At 47.2% G+C, this 21,763-nt stretch overlaps 1 protein-coding gene across 7 annotated transcripts in view; it reads left to right on the top strand.

Moving 5' to 3' along the window:
• Nucleotides 1–21,763, top strand: part of LOC105676735 (hepatocyte nuclear factor 6-like) — an 80,170-nt gene that overhangs the window by 31,217 nt on the left and 27,190 nt on the right. For 5 of the 7 annotated variants that reach the window (XM_067360162.1, XM_067360159.1, XM_067360164.1 and 2 more), the window contains one exon: nt 20,340–20,412. The exons of the other annotated variants lie outside the window; for them this stretch is intronic. In XM_067360162.1, coding sequence (XP_067216263.1) covers nt 20,340–20,412 — 73 coding nt within the window. The remainder of the gene's footprint in view (nt 1–20,339; nt 20,413–21,763) is intronic. 7 annotated transcript variants of the gene reach the window in all.

The following is a 21,763-nucleotide window of genomic DNA, read 5'->3' as shown; positions in this document are numbered from 1 at the left end:
GAGAGAGAAAGAAAGAGAGAGAGAAGGCGATATTTTTTTCAATCGCAAAACACTGTAGTGCGCTAAACACGATGATGCGGAATAAAAGTACGAAGCAATACAATAAAGTTCGAATTGGGTCGGCGATGCCCACGCGTTCCTATTTTTAATTTTATGTTAAAATTAAAAGAATGGTGTTGCCATCTGCGCGCGATAATACCTCCGTTAATTGACCAAAGGATAATTAATTACCGGATATAATTTTTTTTTTCGTTTCTGAAATATTGTTGACTTTAAATTCGTGATTGGATAACTCGTCTTAAATAAACGCTTTAAATAGATGAGTTTTAAAACTCAATTGGCCTTCAAGTATCATAATTCAACCCGCCGCGCCACGTTTTAAGACTGAAAGGGAGAATAACACACGCGATAAGCGAGAACGACGCGATGGTCTCGTTTTGCGAGCGCGCTCCGAAAATTGCCGGCGATCAAACACAGCGCGAGTGGGCGCGCGAGAATTGAATTGTGCCGGCTCGTTCGTGCAAATCGTAAATTCGCTCCTCCGCGAATTGCTGATTTCACGAGCCTGTTGAGTATCGAGCCGCGGCGCTTCACACCTCGCAGCGCTTCACTTCTTTCCCGAACCGCGAAAATCGTAGACTCGCGCGAAAATTCCGAAGACATCGCGATCAAGTCTCACAATGTCTTTACAAAGTTCTCATTTTAAAAGAGAATGAATTTCCAGTCATTAATCCATCTCTATTATTTTTCCATGACAAAAGAGACCGGGTTAATGTACCGAATATAAAGTCATAATTAATATAAATCGATAAGTGATGATAATAATTAATAATTTAGAAATTAATGTATCAAATGTATAATGAGAACGTTAATAGACATCAATAAGAATATTCTTGCATCATTTAATGATGGAATTTTAAAGTCAAAATTTTCTTCGACGGCAATATCCGATTACAAAACCATCGGTGTGGAATCCGAGTTTTTAATCCGCGATACCTGCGGCCGAATACAAATGCGTCATCATCGTTCGCGCCGGCTCGCTCGTGTGCATTTATTAAAATCATTATTGTGTTTTCGGGATAATAAACGAGAAAACAAATTTCGTCAGAACAAGCTGCATAAACGATGAGCGCGCGCACCAAAACGTGGCGATTGTTAAACGAATTTAAAAAAAAAAACACCCGAGCACACTCGCGCATTCGAAATACACACGCGTCGCGAAAATTATAAAATTTATTTGCAAATTTAATGCAGCCGCATATTGGGAGCGAAAATTTTCACGCTATCGGTTAAACGCGCCTTTGTAAAGGGGAGTGTTCTCGCGTGTAATTAGTCGCGCTTGTTAATCAATCTAAAAATCTTGTAATCGCTCTAACGCAAATTTCGTCGATATCAAAAGCTCCGCAGTTTTCGAAATCTCGCGTTCGCGAAGACACTGCCGCGGAGATCCGCGCGATCCGTTTCCTCGAAAAAATTCCCCGAAAACGTCGCCCGCCTAAAAATACGCGGGGTTCAGTCACCGCGCGGACACCCCCCGCGTCGGTGTTATCATCCTTCCGTTTCCCACGTGTGCGCGTAGGGTTTTCCCGAGTTGAAAAAGTTGGTCGAGGTGACTGCAGCGATCGGCGGCGCGCGACGAGGGGGTCGCGGGGGAAAAGGGGGCGTTGGGTCGGGAGAGTGGACGCTCGGCGCGCGCGTACGTGTGTGTATACGTGTGTACGAAGGAGGGAGGGAGGGAGGTAGGGGGTGGTTGCGGAGGGTGGTTAGGCCGGGCGGCGACTCGTATCGAAAATTCCTCGCATTTCGTAGCCGATGACGGGTAGGTACTAATTTCGATAGCCTCGAAAACGTCGACGGCGTCGGCGACGAGAGGGCGGCGGCGGGACGCGGGGGAGGCGAGGGAGGACGCGAGTCCACCCCCTTCGCACCCACCCCCGTCCCGCCCCGCTGCCCTCGCGCGCGCCGGCCCAGCTCGGAAAGAGGCCGCCGCCGACCAGTCCGGTTCTGGTTCGACGCAGTTCGGTTCGGTTCCTAGCCAGTAAGCGGCAGATTAAAGAGAAATGGCTACACGTTCATATTGATTTTTGTCCTCAGTTCGCGGGCGGGTTTGCCGTGGGGTGGGTTAGGGAGAAGCGAGCGAGCGAGCGAGCGCGCGAGCAAGCGGGCGCGCGAACGAGCGAGCAAGCGACTGGATCGGTGGGTCGCGGGAGGCGAGCGAGGGCGGCGGCGGCGGCGGCGGCGGCGGCGGGTGGTGGTCGGTCGTGAGGGTGGTCGCCGAGAGGGAGACCACCAATCTTTGCGTCCCCCTCCCCCCGCCCCCCACCCCCTCCCTCCTCAACCTCATCCTCCTTCTCCTCTGCCTCTTCCTCCTCTCGCTCTCGTCCTCTTCGCCTTCTCTCTATATACCGAGTGTTTCTCTCTCGCCTCCTCCGCGTCCTCCTCTCTGTCTCCTTCTCTCTCTCTCTCTCTCTCTCTCTCTCTCTCTATTCCTACCCACCTGCCCCCTTTCCTTCCTTCCGCCCTCTTTCTCCGTCGTCGCACCCTTCGACTCCCTCGCCCAGAGCCGCCCAGTCCGCCCTCTCTCCTTTCTCCGTTCCCCTTTCCTTCTTCCGTTCGCCGTTTGCGCCCGGTCCCTCCTCGCCGCCCTGCCCCTCCTATCTGCGAGCTCCGCTATCGCCTTCCGTCCCCTGTCCCCTGTCCGTTGTCTCCCTCTGTCTGTCTAGTCTCTTCGTTTCCCTCTTTCATCCCTTCCCGTGCGCGCCCTCCCGTTCCTTCTCCCTACTAGCTTTTTATTCCCCTTTCGCTTCCGTCGTGCCTCTCTCTTTCTCTCTCTCTCCCTCTCTCCTTCTCCTTTCCTCCATTTTCCGCCGGTCTCGCCCTTCTTTACCCTTTTCCTACTTGCATCCCCCTTTGCCGCGATTTCCGAACTCTCTTTTTCTTTCTCTTCGCATTCGCTCCTCGTGTCCCCCCCTCCACCCCACCCCACCCCCCCATCAGTCACCGGAAACTTGCGCTAGGCCTTTCCATCCTTTTTTCCCCTCGTGTCCCCCCCCCTCTACCCCTCTCGGGAAACTCGTCAAAAAATATACATTCAGCAACGGCCTGCAATACGTCGATGGTCGACGACGCTCCGCGAGAAAGCGGTACGGCCGATGATGGGAAGGAAGAGGGCAGTAATTGTTAAATCTAGACTGTGTCAGCAATTCATTCCGACCCCTCCGACGTTAAGAGGGTCATTCCGTTAATTTAAGATTTCGGTAACGAATTAATACGTCGATTAAATCGCCGATATAAATATCGCTCCGGGGAAACGCCTGGCATTTTTGCCGCTGCAATTTGCAGCCGGTACTATATCTTGTCCCTCGATTAAGAACACTTTGAATTATACGATCGCCGTACAACAGTTTTCGCGATAGCCCCAAGATGTCAATTGAAAAATCTCAGAAACAAATATCGCTAATAAAGTTCAATTTAAATTAATTTCCATTCCAATTGATTCCAAAAACCGCGGGCGCAAAATTAATTATCTCTATCTCTCTGAGAAACTCAATATTTGACGCGCTAAAGAAAGAACGATGCATAATTATCATACTACAATTTGGCGTGCAAAAGTATTCGAGGAAAGAAATGGACCGAGGAACCCGCGGCGCATTACGAAGATGCGTTCGCGCGGGGAAACGGGAGCATCGGTTGAGCATCGGATACGCGACAGGTGTACCGGCAAACGCCGTTGCGAAGAGTCCGAGGTCCGAGGATAACGAAGTTTCGGTTGTCTGAGAGCTTTCTTGCGGGGCCCGCACCGAAATCGATTACTCGTCGCGCGCTCTCGCACGCCTCTCTCGCCGGATACCGAGTTCTGTCGTGTCCGCAAACACGATTCGCGAGAGCGACCTTGCGGTTTAAATTCTAACTTCTGTCGTGCCGCAGGGTAATACAATTATTCCCGGGGACACGCCGTGTTCTCCCCCGCGGCTGGAAATTGCGTGGACAGAAAATTGGGTTTGCATCGCGAAGGAGAGAGAGAGAGTGAGGTGGTGGGAGGGGGAGGGGGCGGCAGGACCGCCCGTCCGTCAGTTTATTATCGGTACGATTGTTACTGCATAATTCGGCGGGACCTTGAGGCGGCCGAACGGTCGACGGTAAACGCTTTTAAACTATCGCTTAATCCGACATGCTTCCGCGCGCGCACCAGAATTCTTATATCGGATTTATATTCACGCGAATTCTCTCGCGGGGTATCGCGAGTTGACGGAAATATCCACGATGATATCTCGGAAAATAAGTTTTTTATTGCGTGTATAAATATATATAATGACAGAGTTTGTAAAAATAATACGCTGGCTCTGCGGCCACTGAAAAGCGAGTGATTTTTATGAAATACAATATTTGAAATTCGCTCGTTTTAAATATTTTACTTAAATAATTAAAAAAAATGATAAACAACTTAAATTAGCAAGAAAATTAAATTGCAAATTAAATTGGCAATTAGAGCCAATTTATCTCGACGCATCTTCCATAAATGTAGAAATATATTTTCGCATTAATTGCGCCCGGTTGCGAATGATAATTTCAAAAATTTTCCACAAGTACACACCAAGTGTAATTACAAACAATTTTATCAATTTAGAATTAATTACTTGAATGACCCAATAATTAAATCTCAATGCAGGAGGAATCGATAACTTTACATCTCGCGCAAACTTTATCGCGTCGATTTTTCTGAAAAAAGCGGCGCATAATTAGAGCGAAGGAAGGGCCCGCGGGAAGTGAAAGAAGGTGAATTCATTTCTTCTCTCGTTTCCAAAAAAGGAAAGGAAAAAAATCCCATCAGGCCCCGCGTCGCATCTCCCGGCGAAACTTGACAAATTCTCAATAAGATCGCTAATTGGCTGGTTATTTCATTCCCCCGTGGAAAAAGAATTCAGCAACGCCGGACTCTCGGGCCGGCTTCGTTCGACCACCCTCCTCCTCCCCGGTCATGCCACCCCCTCATCGCGGCTTTCCCCTTGCACCCCCTTTCCCATCCCTTGCCCTCCTCGAGTCGTCTCGTATACCCCGCGGCTATCAATGTATAGCTTCGCGCGCACTTATCGATCGATCGAGTCCGGCTTTCATTTTTTGCTTATTTGACTTTTCGGCTCCGGTCGTCCGTTCCGTTCGTTCGTTCGTTCGTTCGTTCGTTGGTTCGTTCGTTGGTTCGTTCGTTAGCTCTTCTTCGAGAGCTATCGAACGACGCAGCGGCGCAAATAATTCCCGGGGATAACCCCGGGACGAAGCTTCGCGGTGCGCGATGGAAAAAGCTCTCGCGAGGCCGGCCCTTTTTCGGGGCCCTCTATTTTCCATTGCCCGATCGTCGCACGTGTTGCCGATCGGAATGTTAATTACGCGCGAGGCACCTAAAACAATTCGCTTTGGATCCCGGCTGATACTAATCCGCCGAGGCTTCGAAGGAATAATCCACTTTTTCCGAGGACTTCGGAAATTAGTCGTGAAGTTCGGAAAATAAGATTCAAATTAATTATCTCGAGTCTGCGAAAAAGAAAAACTCACCTTTTTGCCGTGTTTCGCGTCAATCCTTTCGGAAGTAGCTTCTTTCCTGTAACACAAAAAAAAAAAAAAGAAATTAATTACCTCGCTTGTTAATTAGATTTGAATAATAAATCGCTTAATTGTTTTACACAAAGTAGCGTTGCAGCTTACGTCAACAATCGCGATAAAACAAATTTTTTAACAAAATAAAGATTTAATTTAATTAATAAAGATTAAATTAAATTTTTTGGATAAAATGGGAATTAATTCTCGCCTGTTAATTAAACTTTTATAATAAATCAAGTTTGACGCGAGCCGTTTTTTCTCCAAGTACCGCGATGCATGAAGATTAATATGTGTACGCGCGCAACTTTTAATTCCGTCGAAATAACCGACAAATAAGCCGAATTCCTGTCTTGATAAATACAGACCGGGGTCTGAGAGGGTTGGAAAAAAGCGCGGCCGCGGTCGGGCCGGGTTCTCGGCCGCGAAATATTCCCGGTTATTGACGCTGATACTCTCTCTCGGGCTCTCCCCGGCGGGATGCGCCGTTCGCCACCGCAGCCTTCGAAACTCCGGCGGCGGCGGCGGCGGCGGTGGCGGCGGCGGTAGCGGGTATTCTCGTGGACTCGATCGCATTATTAATAAAATATTATATAACGGCGCTTTATAAAAAGCGTGGGCGGCTAACGGGGACGCCCGGGTGGACCGGGAGCGAGAGGGGGCGACGGCGGTGTGTGGTTCGAAGCGGGCTCGAATAAACCACAGATACGCGCGCGCGACCGTAGCGAGGCTCGCCCGCCCTCGCGAGAGAAAGAAAGAGAGAACGAGAGGGAGAGGGAGAGAGAGAGAGAGAGAGAGAAAGAGAGTGGAACGGCACGAGATGAGAAGAGCTGAGGAGCGGAAATCGGGGGATAGAAGAGCCAAAGAGAGGGAAAGAGAAAGAGAGAGAGAGAAAGAGAGGCGAAATTCTGGACGATATATCGCGACTAAAACCAAACTGACGGAATGCCAAAACTTTTTTGTAATTAAATTTTTCACCGCCCTCGCGGTGAGGCAGCAGGAGGTGCACGCCTAAGGGGGGGAGGGAAGAGCGAACGAGTTGCTGGAGGTTTGCACCCGGTATATGCACCCGCAGCGCTTTTTTCGTCCAGAACGTAGGGGGAGGGGAAGTGTATGAGCTCCGACATCACTGATTCGCTCTTTATTTTATTTTATTTTATTTTATTTTTTCTCTCGCGCGCGCAGCGCGGCTACGCGATCCTCCCGCGTAAAAGGCGTATGCTCATGTTTTTGTTTACGAGGATTAGCCCCGAACTGGTTGTTCGCCCGCCCTCGCGCCGCGAGTCCATCCCCGAGGAAATTTGGATAACGATAAACTGCAAATATGCGAGAGCGAAACCGGAGAGCCGGGTATTTTTGAACCGTTCGAAAAATTAACAATAATAGAACTTTCGGAATTTGTGAACGAAACAGTGTTGTAACGTTATCGTCGACAAAGGGCGCCTTAAATTTGAGCTGGATATTTCAAATGTTTTCACTCAATTACTGCTCTCTTCCGAAGCCAATTAACAGCACTACAGTAGCCTTTGCAAAAAAAATGTAAGCCTTTCCACGATTCAAAACAATTTATTATTTTTCTCTAGAAAAAAAAGATATTGACATAAGATATTCGATAAATCTTCACTAAACATTCTTTAAATGCTATCAATAAATATCGTTATATTTAGCGAAAGTATATTGAGATAATTTAAAATATAACGATAAAAAATGCGCGAAGTATAGAAACTGAATAAAAATAACAATCCGAGCGAACAATGTAATAATCATAACGAAAGACGTGACGCATATCGAATAACATGAATGGAAATAATGTCGCAAGTCGCGAGCGAACGTGTCGGATGATGACGACATAAAGCCGGGAAGAAGGGCGGCAATCGAGAGCATTATATCAGCACCGAAAGCGGGAAGCCGCGCAATCGATGGCCTCTTACTTACTCTCGCGGGGCGCAGCGGCGACACGAAAAAGAGAAAAGAATCGCGCGGAGGAACGGAGGCGGAGTGACCCGTAAAAATTGCCGGGGCGGTCGCGTAGCGCCTAATAACCAAATTCGCCCATATTTTGCCGGGACCGCCGCCGCTACAATATCGCCCGCGGCTGCCCTTAAATAGCAAGGAAGCCCGCCCTCGCTCGCTCCGGTATCGCAAAAAAAAAAAAAAGGAAGGAAAATGTGGGAAGAAGGTGGGGGAAGCGCGGGAGGCGCAAAAACGAAGGGAAAAAAGATCGGAGGCGCGCACACGCGGTCTGCCCCTCCTCCCCCCGCGTGCTTCCCACCGCCCGAGTCCGATGGATGAAAAATATGTAATTTTTATTAATTGTACCTTTATTAATTTTCGCGGACAGAACCGACGGGGGATGCGAGGGAAACGGGGAGGGGTAGAGGGGGGGAGGGAGAGAGGGCTCGCCCGTTCGCTCGGTCGGTCGGTCGGTCGGTCGGTCTGGAACGCGGTGCACCGCTGCCGCGCGCTGTACAGAGGTACATGCATGCGCCCTTATATGTATATAGATATATATATAGATCTATAGATATATAGATATACATATACGTATGTATTACCGAGATGGTTACATAGGGGGTGTGCGAGGGAGCGCGATATATGTCGACGTGAGCACCCCCGTGCACAGGTGCAGTCGTACACACATACACGCCGGCGCCCAGGTGTGCGTGTCGCGCGATCTTACTCGATATTGGCGACAGTGCATATGTCGCGGGATGCATTCGCGACCTGATGACGCGCTGTAAAGTAATTGCGCGGGAGTTTCGGCTCGGAGATACGGGGAGAGAGAGAGAGAGAGAGAGAGAGAGAGAGAGAGAGAAGAGAGATGCGCGGCTATTCGCAAAAGGAGAGTGAAGAGAAGAAAATAAAATTCACTTCGGCTTTGATGAGAATTAAGTTTAACTGCGAATAATTAATCGATAAACTCGACACACACGTCGGGAAAAGCGCGTTTCTACGCTCGCGAAAGAGCGTAAGGAATTCGAGCAAGAGAAAATGCAATTTGCGGACTATAGCTTTAATAATAATCAAGCCTAATTGTGGATAATTAAGTGGCGTAAATAATTAGTAAAAATGACCGTTCAACGTTTATCGGTATTCATAATTAGATACTCCGCAGCGACGCGAAATTCGATTAAATAAATAACGGAATAAATTAATAATGTTACAATATATTGCGTATCTTGAAAGAGAAACTTAATAAATTTTAAACACGATAATGACTGTAAAATGCAACGCTGCACATCAACGTGGATGCAAATGATGGCTTTCCTCTCCTCTCTCTCTCTCTCTCTCTCTCTCTCTCTCTCTCTCTCTCTCTGTCTCTCCCGACTGGAAAAAGGGGGTTATTGTATCTCTCGACGGTCAGACACATCTTACTAATTGTGCGTTCCGGATTAATTTCGGGATCCGATATTAACACGCAAACCCACCCACCCACACACACACAAACGCGCGCGCGCGCGCGCGTACATACGCGGCGCATATGGCTGCAAACAGCGTGTGTACCGACGTGCGGCGTGGCGCGGAGCGGAGTGCAGTCGTCGTCGCGGCGCGGCGCGGCCAGATGTTAATCGCATATGCGTGTATTACACGCGTATGTACACACGACCGTGCGCCTATGATATACCCGTAATCCGTGTCGCTAATTACATATGTAGATGTGCGGAGCACCGCTGCGGAGGGCCGGGGGATACTTGTGTGCACGCACCTACGCGGATTTCTGCGCCCCAATAAGACGCGCGCGTACATATACGAACACGTACGCAGATTTGTGTGTGCGCGGGCGCGTGGGTGTGTGTGTGTGTGTGTGTGTGTGTCTTCTCCTGGGTATATATACGCGCAATACTCGGTACATATGTCGCACGCGGCATGTATCCGCTCTATATCCGTCTCGCTATACCCAGTCGCTTCGGCATATATTGCGTGCGCCTATGCATGCGTGCGTGTTTGCGTACGCACGCGTGTAATCACGCACCTTCAAAGCGGGAGAGAGAGAGAGAGAGAGAGAGAGAGAGAGAGAGAGAGAGAGAGAGAGAGAGAGTCAGCGCGACCGCGATAATAATCTCTCTCGCCAGATTGTCAAACTAAATTAATTCCTCGCGACGCTCCGGCGTCTTAATGCTCGACATAATGAAGGTATGAAGAGCCCGGACCGAGTAGTTTAATATACTAAGCTGATTATAAGCGACTAAAAGTTATATTCGTATTATTTCAATGATTGAATTTCTAGTGTAAACGTTTTAGCAGCTTGACATTGCGAAAACATACAAAGATCATAGTCAAACGCTGAATTGTTAAAGATAGAGTGTGAAATATGTATAATATGAACAATCAGCTGCATTCTCTTATTAAATTAATAATTAATTCGTAATTACAAATTATTGAAATTAATGGCGCAGATGTTGCAATTTTTCTGATTTGTCCAAAATAACACAAACTTTGTCAAATCTTTTAGATGAAAATGTGGAAATGTTAAATCAACAAACTTCGAAAAGCCATTCGAAATAATAATTAATAATTAAATGTTATTGATAATTGGACGATGTTCCGATTCTCGGAAGGTTATAGTGGCTATAACACGCAATCAGATTAATTTGCGTTGGTTCAGTATCGCGGTATCTCAATTAAATCGAGAAGAACCCAATTCCGCCCGATTTGTTTAGCGTGTTTCATTTTAGTGGGAGTTAGATTGGCTCACTCTGACGTATTCCGGCGTACTCTCTGACGTAATCTAACTTCTCCTCCACGCCGACCTTGGACTACTATCCTATTTCGTGGAAGCTTTCCCGGGAGGTGGCGTCTTTTCCGAGATCGCACGCGCAACCCTCTCGACGTTACGTCGCCGGGAAGAAAATCGGAAAACGCCGAAGGGGGGTTCGACGATGGAGGATATTCCATTATCCTTGCGCAACGGGTTTGCGTAATATCCTCTAATTCCCGGCGATTTTTGCCGATCGCGCGATCGCCGATTACAACGAAGTGGCCGCGATTCTCGCAAATTTTCCATTACACGATATTCCGCGGCGAAGAATTTTATTACAATCGCCATCTCTCCGCCTCTCTCCGTCTCTCCTCGTCTCGCTCGCCCGTTTTGCGCTCTGTATTATTTAACAATCTATCTTGCTGTATCTACTAAGCCATCGCCGATCCAATCTAAACTCAGATTTCATTCTACCTCGAGTGAGAGAAAAGATTATCGATGACGAAGCATCTCTCGCATTCGCATATTTTTTTTTTTTTCCTCGTTTAACAGCAACAGTGACGCGCACTAATAACGCGCATTCGATATTTTTTAAACCAGCAACTGCGACGAAACGAGATTCTGAAACTGCAGAGTTTATAACAGCTATGTGATCAGAAAAATCCTTCAAATCTTTCCATTCGCGAATTATTTTGTAAATTTTTATCTCATTCAGCGATGAAGCGAGTCTTTTTTTTTCAAATTTAATTGAGTAGAGAATTTTGGCAGTTTATTTTTCGCTGTGTATACACAGCGGCGTTATTTTCAATCATAATTCATAGTCATTCGCCGATGTGAGCAACAGCTAACACGATCTGCGCGTAAAAAGAAGATGTAAAGAATCTGAAGAGGTATCGAATTCGCGTAGCAAGCGAGACGGGCGAAAATGAAAGAGCCGGACGAATCGACTTGGTCGCAAGTCGAAGGGGTTTCGCGCGCGCTTCCGGTTTCGGTTACTGCTGCCTTTCGATCGTTATTAAGTTACCGGGGTAATACTATACAGGTTCGGGCGATGCGAGGGAAGGCGACCAAGAGAGCCAGAAGATGCTTGCAAAACGTTCGACAAAAGGGGAGAATAATTAGACGAAGGAAAACGCGCCGAGGACGGAAAAGAGGATCGTATCCTGCATCTAATCCGATCTGCTCTCGAATAATTCAGCTAAGAATAACTAGCCTTCGTTAAGCTTTCTTTAAGCCGAAACATTGTGAAAAGACTCAATTAGAAATATGCGATCTTTAAGAGATTTCTCGTTCTTACTTCCTCAAAAAGTAATAGCTGAAAAATAATTTCAATATTGAACTAATAATTTTCTCATAAAAACAAATAATTATACACTTGTAAAATTGGAGAATAGTGTTGATGGAATAGAAAAATCTTTAATATATATTCTTGTTATACGCTTCAAATCTTCTAATCAATATAATTTATAATATGTATAATTATACTAATATTCTTTTATATTAAGTAAAAAAATTATATTGTGATTCTAATTACATAAAAATTCAAGTATTCGAATATTGATTGATCAATATTTCAAATTTTATCAAATCGCTTAGCATTATATATTTTCTGTTTGATTTCTAATATTAAACGAAATAGCATGCAGTTTTGAGGCAGTTAAAACGCACCTGATCGCCTGTGCGGGATATAAATTCGAGTAAACGATTAAAAATAGTAGATTGCTTCTTGGTCGAGAAAAACGCGCGGTGCCACTACTCGCGGAAACGATTTATCGCCGTGGCGAGCGATCGAGTCGACGTCGGCAGCGACGGGCGTCGTTGACGAGCCGCGACGCGGCGCGATTTCGGCGTCACGTTCCGCGACGCGGCGCGACGCGTTGTCGTCGTCGTCGTTTTCAATGCATATTAATCATACCGGGCCCCCTCCGTCCGGGTCGGTCGTCGGCGTCGCGCGATCACGGCCATTCATCAAATTGAGGGATTTCGAAATCTGCTACGCAGCAAACTGAAAACCCGGTCGTGGCATTACCCGCCGGAAAAAGCTGCCAGCACGAACCCCCGGCTCGCTTGCGCGTCGCATTTCCGGTCGATGCACCCGCGAAAAGCGCCCCGCTGCACACCCCGTCGGTTCTGCACTGATAATTAGCGCCCTGCAGGCGCGAATCTTGCGTCGGGGAATTCGATCTCCCTACAGGAGCCGCCAATGACACTCGAACGCCACTTTTTTTTATAGAAGAATACATTCGTCTTCTTAATGCAGTCATAAATAAATTTAATATGGAACGAAATTTTATATAATAACATGTTACACGCAAAAAACATTTAAATATCGCCACCATTCATTTAGCAATATTTCTTGAAAATGGTTTTATCGAACTTATAATTGGGAGAAATTTTAATTATTGGCTGTATTTATATTATTTTATTATTAATCAATGCAACTAAATGCGGCTATTGTAAATATTAATATAAATAAAACTAAAATAAATTATTTATCAAAAAATACTAATATTAAATCCCGATTATTTTCAATCTAAAATTAATACATTAATAAATATTCGCAACAAAATTTCTAATAACGTTGTAAAATCAATCGCAATACAAATGATTCGTAACTTTCAATCATTTACAAAGCTTCCAAAAAAATCAGCGATGTGAAAATGGTTTGGAAAGTTCACAAAAGAAGAACTTGAATCGATACAAAAGTAGAGACTCGGCAAAAATATCGCTTCCTATTTTTTATTCCTTTCGCGGAAAAAGTCGGACGTCACACATCCGAGAACGCCCGAAATTCGAGAATCCCCACGTAATCTTCCACATGCGGACCGGTCGCAAGTCGGATCCGCCGGATCGCTGCCAATCGCTCTCTCTCTCTCTCTCTCTCTCTCCTGCCATCTCGCCGAAATAGACGACGGCAATAATCGTCGTCCGATTTTTTTCGAGCACGCGAGTTTTTCGGATTAGCGGGACGCCGACGGAGAGAAGGTGAACGCTGTGTGCCACGCGAAAGAACCCTTTTTTCATCCCCTTCGCCCCCCACCCACCCCCTCCGTTCCCGCTCTTCCGCGGATATAAAATATACACGGTGGCGGATGTGGATATGCCGAGCGGAGTGCGTTTGTGCGCGCTGCCGTACAGGAAGATTGTATCGTACGTTCGCCCGTGCGCATGTGTGTTTACGACGGGAGTCCATGTGTGTATTGTATGTGTGGCGCGTACCATCCCTGCGACCAGGAAAACGGCAAGGTATTGTGTTTATATGCATATATATCGGGGGGTAAGCCTCCGGACTCTCCCTTGTACTCTAACTCGGCGGCGTTTTCCGATATTCCGGCCCGAAACTCTCGACCGAAAAGCCCCGGCCTTCGGATCCCGCCGCTCTTCCACCCCCCCTCCCCCCTCCCCCTCTCGAGTCGTCATCCCCTTTCTCTCCGCGGCCGTCCGCCCCGCGCGCTTACTCGCGCGGCAGCGACACTCGTGTGCAACGTCGGAGCCGTCATATTCGGACAAAATCGAACGGTATCCTGCCTAAACGGCTTCGTCTCCGACGTCCGACCGGTCCCCCCCCCCCCCCCCCCCATTCCCTCGCCCCGGACCCGCGCCGCGACGCAGTCGAAATATTTATTATAAGCCGTGACTCTCGCGTCCGCGCGCGAGTTCCCACGGCTGCGAATAAATTGCGCCGACGTTGCATTAATTCTTCTTCGTATTCTTCTCTTTGGTGAGGAATCAAATTTGACGGCGCGATCAAGAGTTGTATCGAGTATCCGGATAACGAAGACAAGTCGTGCGGGACGTCTCGAAGTTGCAGATATTAAGAAAAATATCAATATCGATCTTTCCGCGCGAAAGAATTTTGCGCAGAAATTCACCGTTCGTTTGAATTTTTTTTATCCTGACTAAATTTTTTTGTTTCGATTAAACTGCAATTACTGTGAAAGAGTTTCGGATAAAAGATGCTGTTTCCAATCTCAAAAAAAAAAAAAAAAAAAAAAAAGAATACTAAATTCGTCGAAAGATCCCGCAGCATTCATTCAGAAATTATACAGCGACTTTTGATTCTTCGCCGCAGAAACAATTACCCTTCATAAATATTTTTCAAAGGGGTTCTTCATTTGACAACGTCATTGAAACAAGAATTTATCAATAACATATTACTGCACTTCAATCCCGCATAAATTCGCCACGAGCGGCCGCTGCGCGACAATCGACGGGAACGGGCTGCGCGCTCGTTTCTTTTTTTTCCATCCGACTTTGCCGGCAGTCAAAAAGAAACGCGGTCGGCCAGAGACACCCACGCGCTATTTACTCTTTATTAATAGCACACGGCGCGCGCCGCGCCTAGGCCCCTATGAAAGTTAAATTAAATTTTCGATGGTAATGAAATCAGCACGATCGAGCGCGGTCCGGTCCGGATCGGACGCGACACAAACGGAGACGATTGCGGATCAATCGACGGCAATCGACCAAGGGCGACGGGGGAAAGGGCCAAGGATGCCCCCTCTGATTCTCGTAAAAGAGACCAAAGGCGAAGGGCCAAAGCGGTTCCAGGCGGCGAACGGGGGGCGCGGCAGAGGGGAGGAGGAGGGGGCATGGAAAAAAAAGCCCGAACGCGGCCCGTTGCCGTCAATCGGCGCAAAGGATTTATCCGCGAGCGCCGCTCTCTTCTCTTTCTCCCTCCCTTCCTCGCCGCCCGTTGCAGGATTGAAACACAGTAATATGTTATTGGTAAGCTCTTCCTTTTACATCGGCGAGCGCCAATAAATGCTGCAGACAGGTTAACGAAGCGGCCGCAAAAGACAGGGAAATATGGCGCGCTTAGGGGTGCGCGCGAGCACCTCTCCGTGGGGGGGGGGAGGGGGGAGAAAGAGCGAAAGGGTGCGGGAAGGGCAGGGCGCGGTGGAAGAGGAAGACAGGCGGATGGACGCGCGCGGAGGAAGATAGAGGCGGGAGGGGATGGCAGAGAGAGCCCAGAGACGCCGCGAAAAGAGCGAAAGAGTGAGAAAGAAAGAGAGAAGAGAGAGAGAGAGAGAGAGAGAGAGAGAGAGAGAGAGAGAGAGAGAGAGAGAGAGAGGCGGACCATCGGCCGCCTATCGTCACGATAGAGGTGGCATCGCTAAACTGTCGACTTCGAGCTTTTAATTCGCGATCAAAGGACCGTAACGATCCCGTCGGTGCCCTCTCGGCGCACCGGCCACTCTTTCCGACGTCAAAATTACTTTTAAATTCCCCCCGCCTCCTGCCCGCGCTCAACGTCCATCCACCCTTCTCTGATCCTCTCCTCCCCCCCCCCCCCCCGTGAATGGATGCACCGGGGCCTTCTCACTCTTTCTCTCTCTCTCTCTCTCTCTCTCTCTCTCCCTTCGCTTTTCTCTGTCCGCGACCGACCGACCACTTTGCCCGCTTTATAGCGTATGCGGATGCGCGCCATGGCGGACGGCGAGCCATGAAACGAATTCGGGCGTCGCTTAAGGAAAAAAGAGGATCACGCCGAACAGGTGGTTCCGTCAAAGGTAATCGACTCTCTCTTTCTCGTTCTCTCTCTCTATCTCTTTCTCTCTCTCGCTCTCTCGCTCTCTCGCTTTGCGGCCGATCAGATTCGATAACGACGCGAGGGGATTTCCTGCCAGCGAGAGCGAGGGTGGCACAGGCCGGGGAGGAGGCAGTGGGAGGGTGTAATAATGACGTTTCGTCCTGACGGGTCCTCCCTTCCGGGGAGAAACCTCATCGCGATGCTTCTCGCTGCATCGACGATTGCATCCCGCATATTGGTTTCGATCTCAGTCTTCGGAATCTCGAACGCTTTCCACAGCGAGAGATTGCGCGAAGTTCCAAGTTTGCGTGGCACAATTTTCAAATCCTCGAAATTTGCGATGCTCGGTCCTTAACCGTCGAGTAGAATCACAAATTTATTCGGACGTTAGGCCTAAGAATGAAATTCGAATATTAAATAATTATATATCATTTCAAGCAATTGTACGCTGTTTTTGTTCGTAACAATAAACCATCTGCGATGGCTATTTTCAATTTGATCCTTATCAACCGTGGAGAGTCCTGACCGTGGGGCGTCTTTCGAAGAAAAATCTCCGGCTCGGAACTTCGAAAACCATTTTTAGCACATCCCAATAGCGCAATCTATTAAATCTATTTTTGTGTTGCGATTTCACCGAAAATAAAAAAGCATAAAAAGATCAAAGTGCGATTTGTTATCTTTTGTGTTTTAATGGAAGTTGCTTAAGTATATATTAACCAATTTAAATAATTTTTAATATGTTATAAAAATGTCTTGATAATATTATATAATATTTATAGAGTATATAATAATCAAGTTGGTTGCATCACTTTTAAAGATCTCTATTGAAAAAATCCGAACCAACTTTTGGTTCAACCCGATTTTTAGGCTGGTGTTGAAATACTTGAAAAATATTTCCATTTCTTTGGAAGCTTGGACTTCCAAGTGAACAGCAATTAGAGAGAATTAATTTTTTCCGAAAAGAAGTTTTCTTCAATTTATTCTAAAATTAGTCAAAAAATTAACGCAACCATAAAAATTCTTATCTTCTTGGAACAAAATTTAATTTCCTCTGCATTTAGTCAGTCGTATGAATAAATGATTATCTACTTCGAGTGCGAGAAAATTTTTAAAAAGCTTATTGTCATAAATAAGATACGTTTAGCGCTGTTTTATGCTATTCACGTTTGGCTCGAAGAATAAGCCGGCACTTAATCGAAGAACGGATGGACACATTAAACGCGTCGCTATTCCTTCATCATCGAAATGAGAAATGACGTTTCTTCGCCGAGATATTTTCGCTGAAACGGCAACATGAGGACTGCAATCATCCGAGGTCGAATCCGCGAATGATGGACGCGCCGGCTTGATTTTTTTATTCCTTTTCTTCTCGGAGTTGGAAATAATCGGGTCGCGCGTCACGAACGAAAAAAGGACTTTCTCTCTCTGAAAAATAGTCCCGACTTCTTATTCCGAATCTTTTTATTCTCGCACCGCCGTATTTTCGACTCGTAAGACGACAGGAATGACGGACATTCGGTTTGTTTGCGCCGTTTCGCTCGTTACAACAAGATCGGCCGTGGCGATTCAATAAACAATCGGGCGCGCATACGACAGCGAGGATTTTAATTAACAATTCGACCAAGGGACGTTAATTTTGCAGTTAATTGAAACGCCATCGGCTCCATTGAACGAGCGCAGCATGAGCGCGGCATTGAAGATGCAAAACTCGAAACTTGAAAAGGTTCCGCGCTCGCGCTATCACTTTAGCGTTTGTCACGGCAACGCCGCTCGCCGTCGCACACCTCCCACGCATACGCTTTTGCACAAAGGCAGGATTGTGCGAGAGCAATCAAATATTCCTATCGTAATGCATTCCGATGAAATAATGCGTATTTAGATAAATCATACCGTCTAAAAATATCATTTAATTTATCAAAAATAGATCGAATCAAGCCAGGTAGAAAATAATATATCAAATATGACACCTAATTAATTTTTATAGCTGCCTATTGCAATGTCTAGCCTCGATTTTTATCTATTCGAAAGTAGATTGAGTGAGATTAAAGATGATAACATTTTCTCGAATATTGAAACTAATGTTATACACGACGCCACAATAATTTGAAAAATGAGAAAGGTTAAGACACGACGTATCGATTCGGCCCGCGCTTCAATAATGCTGCTCCGGGCAACTAATCGGCGTGGAGCGAGTCCCAAAAAGCCTCCCGATCGTTGCAGAACCCGCCTTTCTCCCCCGCGCCCTTTTCTCCCCCCCCCTCCCCCCTTTTTAAATCGTCCGTCTCGCAGCGAAAAAAAAAAAAAAAAGAGACGACGACGAGCGCGTAGGCGAACGGAAAATATATCGGCTGCAAGTGCATGCGCGCGCGATGCGCATCCCGGCGCGACGTCCGATGGATGGGCAACGCGCAGCGCAGGACGAGGATGACGATGAGGACGAGAGCAAATCGCCGGCCCCGACAGATATTCAACTCTTTTTATTCCCGCTTACGTCCGTTTACGTCCCCCGATCGCTTTTCGCGTGGACTAAATACGGCGTGCATTAACACAACGCTCGATACGATATGTGTGTATGCGTGTGTGTGTATGTACATGCATACGCATCCCCGCATCCTTTCGCAGGAAAGCGTATAACTATTTTCTTTTCAGAAGCAGGACGTCCTCGAATCTCCACGGGGTAACGCAGGAATTTCACTTTAACAATCAGCGATTGATTATGAATAACGAAATTGAAATACTAATTTGCTAAGAAATTAAATTTTATAAGAAGCCCCGAGGATAGTTTCGAAGACGTCCGACCGGAAGCGAGCGCCTGGACGTCGGAAATCCTTGGATCCTGCGGATCCGCGGACGATTGGAACCACGAGTATCGCGAAAATCTTCGCGAATCCCTGGATTTTTCACTATTCAAACTCCCGCGGACGGGCAGGATCCTCGGATGCCGAGTCCTCGAGCCTCGGAATTCCCGTTGGACCCGCGCGGATCCACGGATCCCGCCGGTGCCAAAGGAAGCGGCCGTGGATCAAGAGCTTGACCGATCGGGCCGGAGCTTGACACAGATCAGATCAGAGGACCCTCGAATTCTCTCCGCTTTCGCGAAGCGGCCGCTCGGTTCGGCTCGTTGATTTCGTTTCGAATTTAGAGTGGACTTCTACCGTAGTAGTTTCGGTAGCCCGAGGCAACAAAAGAGAGAGAGAGAGAGCGACAGGCCGCTGGCGCCGAGAGGGCCACTTGATTTTGGCGTTTCTTGCTCTCTCCGATCAACATCGCAGCGTTCCCTCTTTGTTTCAACGGCGGGCAGATTTAACGGTCCCCCGGCGATTTCTCTTTCGCCGCCGATTCGGTCATTCCTCGGAAAGGAAAAGAGACGAAAAAAAAAAAAAAAAAAAGAAAGGAGAAAGAGAAAGAAAGAAAAAGGGAGAAAGAGACAGAGAAAGCGACGATTCCGTTGGGAGACCGCGGTTTAAGTAAGGAGTTACAGTCGCGCTATAGTCAGACGGCAAGCAAGGAGTTGCGGTCGCGCTGTACAGTTAGACGGAAAGTAAGGGGTTACGGCCGCGTGATCAAACGTGAGATCAAGAGTCACGCTTGGTCAAACTGTGATATTTTGATTTGTAATTTAACTTTTCGAGACTTACTTCATCGATTCGTTAGAGTACTTATAAATTTCGAGTAAATTATAATAATTTCCAATTTGTCTTCGGTGCGAAAGAATCCTATCGCTCTCCACATGAGCCACACGCTGGAATATCGCGATGTAAAGTTTCTTCACGATTACGTCTCATTGATCGCGACTATCGAACGCCGTTCGTCGCTTTCTCTACCGGGCGGCGGAAGAGAACGCGAAAGAAAAAATCAACGACGAGAGAGGGCTTGTGCGCGCCGCCCCGACCTAAGAGACAGAGATGGAGTGAGAGATAGAGACGGAGTGTCGGGGCAGAGTAAAGAAAGGAAAGGAAAAAATGCAGGACGGAGAAGAGAGAAAGAGAGAAAGAGAGAGAGAGAGAGAGCGATAACGAGAGAAACGGCGACTAGAGAGCGAGCCGCTGTCGGATAATTAAACGACGCCCGGTTCAGTCCGGCGGAAAAATCTTTCTCTGTGATGTCTCGATTGCATGATATAAAGACAACGACAGATAGTTAAATAGAAAATTTTTTTAGTGTATTTACCGTGCTGATCGACGGTGCAGTAAACGCACTAAAAAATAATTAACTATCAATTTTTAATTCAATGATTAATATCACGAACGAGGATTTTTCTATCAAGACCGACCGCGCGCCACTTAATTATCCTGCAGCGTTTCGCCGGTCAAATTAATTCTACAAAGGCGACAAGAGAGAACGAGAGAGAGAGAGAGAGAGAGAGAGAAAGAGAGACAGAACGAAAGATCGCGAATGAAGAGAGAAAGAGAGGGAGAGAAAGATAGAAAAAAGTCGCCTTTTTCTCGTTTCTCGTCATCTCGTCGAAGGCCGTCGTCCGTCCCTGACCCTACCAAAGTGTGTTTTGCATTGCAGACTACCAGATGCGCAATGTTAACGTGAGATCGGTCAACTCTAAACGAAGGAAAACACCCTCCTCTTCCTGCTTGTGAGTCTCTCAGTTTCGGTGTTTCGTAAAATAATTCCACCTATGATAACCACACATGTTTCTAAAACCAGATTACTATGATATTGTTGTAATGGTTCGAGACGTACATTGACCTTTGACCTTTGTCTTTATATATTACATACGCAGACACACACGCAGAAAAAAAACACACACACACACACAAAAACACGCGCGTGAATAGAAAGGAGTCACCGTACATCCTTCTTCGGAATCTTTCAATTCTCGAAAAACGCGACACCTATTCAAATTCTTTCAAATTATTAACTTATCTGTCTTTTCTCTCAAATTTTTCTGACCGTAATAACGATTTAGGCAAAAATTGATCTCTCTGAGTTCTCATCGCGAGTCGATTCCGCCGAGGTGCGATAGCAATGCCGGCGGGATTAAAGTTCGCGAACACCATTGCTATTTCTCTCGAATGGAATGACCGCGCGATAAAGAATCTCGCGTTAAATTTATTCCTTATAAAAAAAGATCGGCGCCGTGGATTCGCCAATTATCAATCGTCGGAAGAACTCGGACTTCTCTCTGCTCACGCAACGACACTTTGCCGATGACACCCGACACGACTTGCCTCTTTGCGTTTTTCGTTCAGTCAGTTTCGCTCTTCCCCCCCCCCCCTCCCCTCATTGATTCATCCCCATCCCCGATCGCCCGGCTGAGCCCTTTCGTCAATTGCTTTCGATTGACTGACTGGTGGATGAATCGATCGATCGGCCTCATGCATATGTACAGATATTATATGTCTACGTTTTATTAGGCGCAGCTTCTTCTTCTTCTTTCTTCTTCTATCCCCCCCGTTTCATCGTTTGTTTTCGCTTTCTCTCGCATTTCTTTTTTTCGTTCGTCTTCAACCTTCCATGCAGCCGCCGCTCGAGCGTGGCGAAATCGGCGGGGAGAAAATTGAGATCGGCGTGAAGGAACGCTCTCGAGAAAGAGAGAGACACTTTAAAGGGAGAGAGAATTAACGAGCCGAAGGTGGCGACGATGGGAGAAATAACGTCGCGACGCCGACGCAGGCGTACGCTGCGTCGTCGTCGACCGCGTAATTTCTCCCACGTGATCAATCGGGTCCTGAGAGAAAAGAATCGTCGTTGAAAAAAGAAAGAAAAAAAAGAAAAAAAAAAAAAAAACAATCGAAGCCGCGGGAGACTCGCTTCGCTCGGTGAGTCGCGTCGGAAGTCGACGGATGTCCCGCCGACCGCAGGCCTCGGTCGCAGGACATCCTCCTTCGGCGCGTCTCCTGCGACGCGAGTCTCCCCGGCCTCGCAAAACTGCGCGCTCTCCAGGACCCGCTCTCTCCCTTTTTGTCGCGCGAGGAGATGCGATG

This window comes from Linepithema humile, chromosome 8 (assembly GCF_040581485.1).
Source record: "Linepithema humile isolate Giens D197 chromosome 8, Lhum_UNIL_v1.0, whole genome shotgun sequence".
Lineage (NCBI taxonomy): Eukaryota > Metazoa > Arthropoda > Insecta > Hymenoptera > Formicidae > Linepithema > Linepithema humile.
Note: the sequence above shows the minus strand (reverse complement) of the source record. Positions and strands in the feature narration are given on the sequence as shown.